The following is an 8,677-nucleotide window of genomic DNA, read 5'->3' as shown; positions in this document are numbered from 1 at the left end:
TATTTTTTAAGGATCCAGTTCTCTGCTGAGATTCCCTATTCATTCACTTGTTTGCCCACCTTTTGTTACAAATTCCTTAATATACTTATAAAAGTTGTCTTAAACACTTTGTTAATTCCATCATTTGAATAATCTATAGGTTTGTTTACACAGATTTTTGTCTTGATTATGGGTCATATTTTCCTGCTTTCCTATTTATTTTTATTTTATTTTATTTTATTTTTGAGTTGGAGTCTCAGTCCGTTGCCCAGGCTGGAATGCAGTGGCATGCTCATGGCCACCCCAGCATCAACCCACTAGGCTCCAGCAATCCTTCTGCCTCAGCCTTCCAAATAGCCAGAACTACAGGTGTGTGCTAACATGCCCGGCTAATTTTTGATTTATTGTAGAGATGAGGTCTCGCCAAGTCGCCCAGGTGGATCTCAAACCCACAGGCTCAGGCAATCCACTTATCTCAGCCTCCCAAATTTCTGGGGTTACAGGCTGAGCCACCAAGCCCGGCCGGTTTTTCTATTTTCTATTTGCCATTGTACATGATATTTTAAAGAAATTCTAAATTCTGAGTTCCTCAAAAGAGTCTCGAGTTTCTTTCAGGCAGGCAGTTAAATTGTTTACCTTGATCCTATGGAAGCTTCATTTTATACTTTTTAAGGTAGGTCCATTTTAGCTTTGCCTTTAGTCTTAGGATGTGGCCATCAGTCTTGAGTTGTAGTCTTTACCTATAAGGCATGAGCCTTTGGGGGTTCCAGTGGAAAGTATGAGGTATTTAAGAAATCCCTTGATAGATTTGAATGCCAGATTCTGCTGAAATCCCCACTCAGATTTTTAGCTTTCAACTAATGCTTTCCCTTGGGTTTCTTGAAGTCTTGTCATGGGGTCTGTTTAGGAGGCACCCAGGGATTTGAGAGGAATTTTTATGCAGATTTTGAGGCTTACCCCTATTTGGCTGTTTGTTTTTGGATATTACCTCTCAATTTAGAACCACTCTGAGTGCCCCAGACTCTGACCTCTGTACATTAGAACATTAATACTATTTCTTTCTGCTTGAGATCTATTTCTCTGTGCAAGTTTAAAATTGTTACTGGCAAGAGCATTTGTCTGATACAGGCTATTTCATGATTATTGGTACAGGTGTTAAAAATATTTTTTAGGTTGTAACACCAAACATATACTGTAGTAAGACATTATTTTTGTCTTTAAAATCTTCCATTTAAAAAAATTATTTTTGCTTTTAGAATGACATCTATACCCACATGGCTTTGGGGCTTCACACAGCCTTGCTAGTCAAAAAGATTTTGCATGGATGGAGAACTCGGGAATCAGAAATAACCTGGGACTTCTCTTGATCTAAGTAAGAATCTTAAGCTAAATACTCTTTATTTAACTGCATTTCCCAGCCCCAGAATTCTACAGTCAACAGAAAGCAAGAAAAGAATCTTCCAGTATCTTCCCATCCTCTTCCTCCTTTCTGACTGAACACATCCCTGACCCTAGCCTTGTTACCCAGACAGAGACACTGGTGGACAGAGTTCTTGTGGGGGTCCAGCCTCCACTGAGTAGGGCCTGAGTTGGGGGTAGGGAATGAGAAAAGAAAGAGACAGAGAAACAGCGGGATTGGGAGGGCTCCCCCTCAGGTATCTGTGAGCCAGAGAAAGCAAGAGAGAGCAAATTTATTTTACCACATGCCTCTTATATCGGATAAAGATCACACAAGGAAGTTGCATGTTAATATCTGGATGAAGTCACACAAGCAGGGTAAGTATCAATGACTAAACTGTGCATATTTTAACATTTATGCTAAGCAAGGTAATCCCTTAAGGTAGCCTCCAGGCTAGGCATGGTCGAGGTCCGCAGAATAACAGCCAAATCTGAGGGGAGATGAAGCAATTATAGGCTTGATTCCCTGAACACAAGCCAAGAACATAAGGACCTTGTCAGCTTATGTTCTGGTTTCTTTCAAGTTCTCAATATAGAATCCCTGGATTGTATTGGTTTATATACAGACACACAAAATCCATGAGACCCACTGTGACATACACAAGTACCCAGATGTACAAACACAAAGACGCACACACTGATGAGCCCTGTGAGTCAACAAACACACACACAGATATACAGAGGAATATGTACAGACATATGAACACACACACAACTGGACCTGTGAGATCTCTAGTCTCACAAAATGAGAAGGCACACACCCATCCACACAAAAGCCAGAATTTTGGGAGAATAGTCACACACACATGGGACTATAGATTCACCTATACAAAACCTGTACACATTCACCTATACAAGACATATGCACACTGTCACACAAAACACACTTGGGTAATCAGACATAGATGATACTATGAACCATCCAGAAACATTCCCATATTGATGAACACATAGAGGTGCACATGCGCAATGCACATGCAGTCACACAGACATGAGCACATACATATAAAGACTCAAACCACACCTAGCAGTCAATAGCCATATTCCAAAACATACAGAATCTCAGGCTCATCAGCAAGCACTTGGGTGCACACACATCACACTTCCATAGTCAGAAGTCTGAACAAAAGCACATGCAGACCTACACCAGAACTGTGAGATAACAACCACATAAAGACTCACTATCAACTGTGCATGGGTGCATGTATACACAGAGTCACAAAACTCTGGCCAGGGTGCTATTTAACATAGGTATTAGACTTGGCAGGGGAGATCTGGGCACAACTATGCTGATGTGAACAGTGGACCCAGTTGTCATGGGAGAGCCAGTAGCTAAGCCTAAACTGGGGTAAAGCTGAGATTCTGAAGGGTTTAGAGTCAGCTCCATCCTGCCCCATCCTATACCAACTCTCAGTAGGAACCTGGTATTTCACTTTGGTTCTGGGATTACTTAGCCTCCTTCTGGTTGTGAAACTTGGGACGATTACACCAGTGAACTGTGCCACCGATTCCTCATCTCTCAAGTGGGAGTATAATAGTTATCAAACCCCCTGGATTGCTGCAAACATTCTGCCAGAAAATAGATGCCAGCTTCTTGAACGCATGCCTGGAATGCTGACATCATCACTATTACTGTTGTTGACATTATTGTTACAGGCTGAAATGAGGCCATTTTGATTATCTTAAAACAGTCATTTAGAAAAGACTTAGAAACTTGTATTAAGCTGAGTTGGGCTAAACATAGAAACCATTTGGACTTAAAAGTAAACATTTTTCCTTGTCCCCACTTCACTGTCCTTGGATCTAGTAACTGTTGCTGCTACTGAAAGGAACACAACCATCTTCGTTGACATCCCTGATAAGCAAGAGACACACACAAGAAAACAGCACATCCCTGGAAAAGCCTCCGCTGGACCTAGATAAGAAATGGGCTCTGCTGAAACTTTCTAAAGCCCAGAAATTTATCTGTCCCCTCATTTTTTAGATGACAACTGCTTTTATTCATGTCTTTGCATCCATTTTATATATAATATTTAATCAAGCCTTGTGAGCCAGAACTCCCAGAATAAGCAAAAAAAAAAAAAAAACTGTAACCAACCAGGAAATACACAGCCCCAAATTGTTCAAGGTAATTGTAACTCAGAAGAATAGCAGGATTTATATAATCTGAGCACTGGTTTGTGACAGTAACTGTTTGGGATCCAAACACTAATAAAGAAAGAAACCGAGAGCAATCCCTCAGGTCCCCTTCCACTTTGAGAGCTTTTCTGTCCTCTCAATAAATCCTGCTTTGAAAAAGAAGAAGAAATAAAGAAAGAAACTGAGTAATAGTCATAAGACACATAGTCATTATTAATCTATAGTGGGGGAAAATAAGTAACTGTTTTATTATAAATATTAGATGGAAATTATGAACAGATTTTTGGTGGATACACATCCTATTCCTGATCCCATGTTATCAGAATAAAACTCCTTACTTCTCCCAGCTTTCTGCAGCTTGAATTTGACTGACCATGAGGGAAGTAGCGGATTGTTGGATCTGCATAACATAATCACTGTGTTAATGATAGAGCACTAGACCACCACCCACACCCTCCTGCCCTAGCACCTGAGGGTGAACTACAGTCAGGGCGACATGGCCTATCAGAGAGTAGGCCTGGGGCCCTCCCAACCCTAGGGGCCTCTCCTGTGGACCTCAAGTGTCAGATTCCAGAAGAGGCGGCTGGGACAGGGCCTCTGGGAAGCATCACTAGCGCCAAGGGCCTGAAGCTTTTCTGCAAACAGATGTGGACAAGAGACCACTGAACTCCACCTGGAGACGTGAACGAACTAACAGGACAATTTCAAGTTCCTGGGCACCGCCCTCCCCATATCCCCGCAAATAGACAGCCATGCAACAGGCCGGCACTAGCCCCCACAACGAGATACACAGCGCCTCCTGCAGCTAGAAGCATGGAGGGAATAGAGGTTCCGGCTTCCAGCCCTGGAACTACATTTCCCAGACGGCTGTGCTACATACTCGGACCGGTCGGGACTCCAGGACAGCCCCGGCCCGGCGCCTTCTGGGAAAGGGAGTCCGATGCGTGCGCGGTGCAAAGGCTTCCGGGAGCTGTAGTTCGCGCCTGTTTCACGCAGGCGCACTTTCCCAGAGTGGTCGCCGAGCTTCTCTTTGTGGCACTTGGGGTCCTTTTGTGGGAGGCTGGTTCGCTCACTCGCTTGTGTATCCTACCGTTTCTCGGTTTCATCAGCCGTTGCGAGACCTGTCTGCTGGCCGAGCTCCGTGCCCGCCGGCTCCGGGCCGCGAACCCGAGGCCTGTTCCTGGTCCCTGAGCGCGCGTTCTCTTGAGGAGTGTGTGACGGGTGTACTGGGACGTACGTGTGATAGGAACGTGGGTGAGCCCAACGTGTGGCATGGGGTGTTGCGGAGCCTCCCTGAGCCCGACCTCAGCTGCGCGCAGGGCCGGGGCTCCGTGCGTGTGATCGTGCAGCTGCGAGTTCGTGGCGACCCACGAGGCTCCTCTGGGCGCGGGAGGCTACGGAGCTGCCCACTCCTGCAGGGACGCCACCGCCGAGGGGGCCATGGAGATCCCGAAGCCCGAGGGGACAGGTACGGTCGCGCTCTTTTAGTCAGCATGTCTGTGGATTTGCGCTTGAGGATACTGACACTCAGAGGGGTCAGGCTAGTTTCCCAGAAGTATCCAGCAGATCTGGCCTCTTCACCGTGGGCATCATTTTTTCCCACTCACACACGTTGATGGGAGGAAGGGAATGGCAGCGTGTGTCCTCCAGAATTGGGGTGTCTGGGACACAGAGGCAGGATCCCTTGATGCCGTATCAGATTGTGCTGGCTGTTGGGCTGGTTTCCTACCTGCCAGGGTGGTTCCTGCCTCCCCTGGTCGTTGTCTCTGCCGAGTGGGTGGGCTTCAGTTCAGCCTACCTGGCAACTGTGGGCAGAACAACCCTCTTAACACATTTCTCCTTCCCCAGCTTTTTCCTCTCAGGATCCTGCTCTTTCCCTCAAAGGCAATCCAGAGGATATAGCCGACTGGGATCTTCTGGAAGCCAGATATGAGGTGAGTGATTGTGTTTTCTTTCTTCTTTATTAGGGTTGGTACATTTCTTCCCTAGCCCTGGCTCTTCACCTGGGGAACTGCTCCAGTGGGAACAGCTCCAATTTTAGAGTCCGCATGTCTCCCCAGGTGTGCTCAAGATGTACTCTTTCGAATACCCTTCCAGCCTGATTCATTGGGTCGCTTGCCGGGACCTGTGTGCCCAGCACTGTTCTGGGAGCTCTGAGATGTGTTTTTACTGGAAACTGAACAAGTCAGTGACAGCTTATATGAGGTTGCTTCATTATCTCCACATGTTGGCAGGGAGTTGGTGCAGACCCAGGGGATGTTTGCAGTGGTTGGTCCTTGTTTGGGGGAGTTTACTAAGATAGAATCAGGCAGAGGCATGTGGAACAACCGAAGAAGGTCTGCACTACAGCACTGGAGTAAGAGTGGCAGTGGGGGACATGTCCCTGTGTGCTTACTCCTACTGGGCCCCTGATGTGGGGCCTTCATGGAGAGACCCGGAGGCTTAGAGAACTGGCGGGCTCATGAGAAATTGGCCCTGGGGCCACTTCTGCTGCTAAGTGGAACCCAAGTCCCTCCTTCCACAGACTTTGGATTTCGCTCCCCATTTTGTTCTTCCACCTAAATCACCCCACCCCATGGTGGTGTTCAAAAGGCTGCAGTTGACAAGGAGAGTACAGTAGAATGAGAGGTGTGGAAGGTTGATGATCCTTTGTTTTTGTTCTTGTTTTTTTAGGATTTTGTGATTTTGTTACTCTCCCTCTCAAAGGCGGTGAGGGCTGATGACAGACAGAAAAAGAATTGTAAAATGTGTATTGTGAGCTATACCTCACATCTTGTAGTGTACTAGAATGCTCTGTAGTTTTATGAAACATTCAGAAGGCATGACAGTCAAATACAATGCATGATCCTTGATTGGGGCTTAGATCCAAAAAAAAAAAATCTGTAAAAGGCAGTTGGGACATTTGAAAATGGGTTGTATTTCAATACTGTATCAATAGTAAATTTCTTGGGTGTGATAATACTGTGGTGATTATGTAAAAGAATACCCGTAGGAGTGATATAAGCTTAATAATGTAGGGTTGGGCATTGTGTCATCTCCAACTTACCTTCAACTGGTTCAGCACAAAATGTGTGTGCATGTCTCAAGGTGGTAGTGTTCTTCTTGTGTACCTGGGTTATTCCTAAGATGCCAACTTGTTAGATCTTTGAATAACTGGTCCCCCCTCCTAAGTACACTTTGCCTTCGGCATTCTTTCTTGACAATCTTATTCACACTCATGGTTCAAGTTTTCTGGACTCCTGGGACACTTTTTTTGGCTTATTCTAACTTTTCTCTCTTTTTTTTTCACGGAGAGGGGCAGCCTCAGCCTCCTGGGCTCAGATGATCCTATGCCTCTGCCTCCCAAATAGCTGGGATTATGGGAATGTGCTACCATGCCTGGCTATTTGTGTGTGTGTGTGTAGAGACAAGGTCTTGCTATGTTATCCAGGCTGATCTTGAACTCCTGGGCTCAAGCAGTCTTCCTGCCACAGCCTGCCAGAGTGCTGGGATTGCAGTAAGCCTATGTCCTAACTTCTCTACTAGTTTCATTACTGCAGTAACATCTGATTCCTACACACACCCTGAGCCTTTTGTTTCCTTTCCTGCAGAATGAAGACACACCGGACATGGGCTTCTCCTAGTGGCCTTGAAATATACCCTCAGAAGGGCCTGTGCCAACCTCAGACCTTCCCCTCCTCTTGCTGGTTGATGCCCCCACACCAAAGCCATATAGCCTATGACAGCCCCACTGGCCAGCACCACATCCTGCTGCCTCTGGAGCTTTGTGTCAGCCCATTTTCTCCCTCCGTCAGCCACCACCATCCTTCATACCCGCATACCTCAGTTAGGAGCATGCTCTCAGCATCTGTATTCATTTCTACCTTCTCATCTCCCTGAAATCCAGTGCTTTTGGGGATCAGGTTTATTGAAGCATAATTTATATACAGCTTTGTTCTCCAATTTTAAGTATACAATATGACGAATTTTGGCAAAAGTATGCTGTCATGTAACCAGTACTACAATCATGAGATAGAACATTTTCATCACCCCCAAATTTCCTCCTGCCCCACTGCGTTCAGTTCTCTCCCCCTCACTCCTGATAACTATAGTTTTGCCTTTCTAAGAATTTCATATGGTATTTCTGACATATTTCACTCATTTAGTATATGCTTTTGACATCATCCATGTTGTCGTGTGAATCAGTAGTTTCAGTAGTTTGTTTCTTTTTATTACTGAGTAACATTTCATCTGTATTAGTCTGCTAGAGCTGCCATAACAAAGTATCTTGGACCAGAGGTCTTAACAGAAATTGAATGTGGGGGGCAGGGATTGGCAGTAGTGGGAAATGCCGCTACTGTGGGGGGTCATACCTCATCAACAGTACCTGCATAGTGGACATTTGTATACCTAACCCTGAATTGTACCCCACATCTTCAAAATTAAAAATTAAAAATTTTTTTTAGAAACTCAGAAATTTGTTTTCTCACAGTTCTGGAGGCTAGAAGTCTGAGATCAACGTGTCAGCGGGGTTGATTTCTTCCAAGGCCTCTATCTCCTTGGCTTGTAGATGGCTACCTTCTCCCTGCATATTCACATGGTCTTACCTCCATATATGTCTGTCCAAATTTCCTTTTCTTTCAAAGACACCAGTTATAAAATAAGAATGAGTTAGGGTTCATTGTAATGAATTCATTTTAACTAATTACTTCTTTAAAGAACGTGTCTGATAATATAAGAAAGAGATTGGCAGTAGTGGGATAATGCCAGAGTGGGGGTGGGAGGGACACAACATCAATAAGGGTACCTGATCTCAAACCAGGCAAAGTAGGGACCAAAGGATGCCCAAACTGTACCTGTACAATGGCTACTTGTATACCTAATCCTGAATTGTACCCCCATCATTAAAATAAAATTTTAAAATTAAAAAAAATTAGCCAGGCATGGTGGTGCATGCCTGTAGTTCCGACTACTTGGAAGGCTGAGATGGAAGGATCGCTGGAACCCAGTAGGTCGACACTGGGGGTGGCCATGAGAGTGCCACTGCACCCCAGCCTGGGCAAGAGTGAGACTCCAACTCAAAAAAAAAAATTAAAAATTAAAAAAAAAAAAAAGAATGAGC

The 8,677-nt window shown here is 45.1% G+C and overlaps 1 protein-coding gene across 1 annotated transcript in view; it reads left to right on the top strand.

Moving 5' to 3' along the window:
* The first annotated feature begins 4,758 nt into the window (after positions 1-4,758).
* LOC103254637 (zinc finger protein 74-like) overlaps positions 4,759-8,677 on the top strand; it is a 12,429-nt gene continuing 8,510 nt past the window's right edge. The window contains exons 1-2 of the mRNA XM_008052666.1: positions 4,759-5,044; positions 5,425-5,510. Coding sequence (XP_008050857.1) covers positions 5,017-5,044; positions 5,425-5,510 — 114 coding nt within the window. The 5' untranslated portion in view covers positions 4,759-5,016. The remainder of the gene's footprint in view (positions 5,045-5,424; positions 5,511-8,677) is intronic.

This window comes from Carlito syrichta, unplaced genomic scaffold, assembly GCF_000164805.1.
Source record: "Carlito syrichta isolate Samal-C Ts95f unplaced genomic scaffold, Tarsius_syrichta-2.0.1 Scaffold287215, whole genome shotgun sequence".
In the NCBI taxonomy this organism is placed as follows: Eukaryota; Metazoa; Chordata; class Mammalia; order Primates; family Tarsiidae; genus Carlito; species Carlito syrichta.
This window is presented reverse-complemented; position numbering and strand designations above follow the sequence as displayed.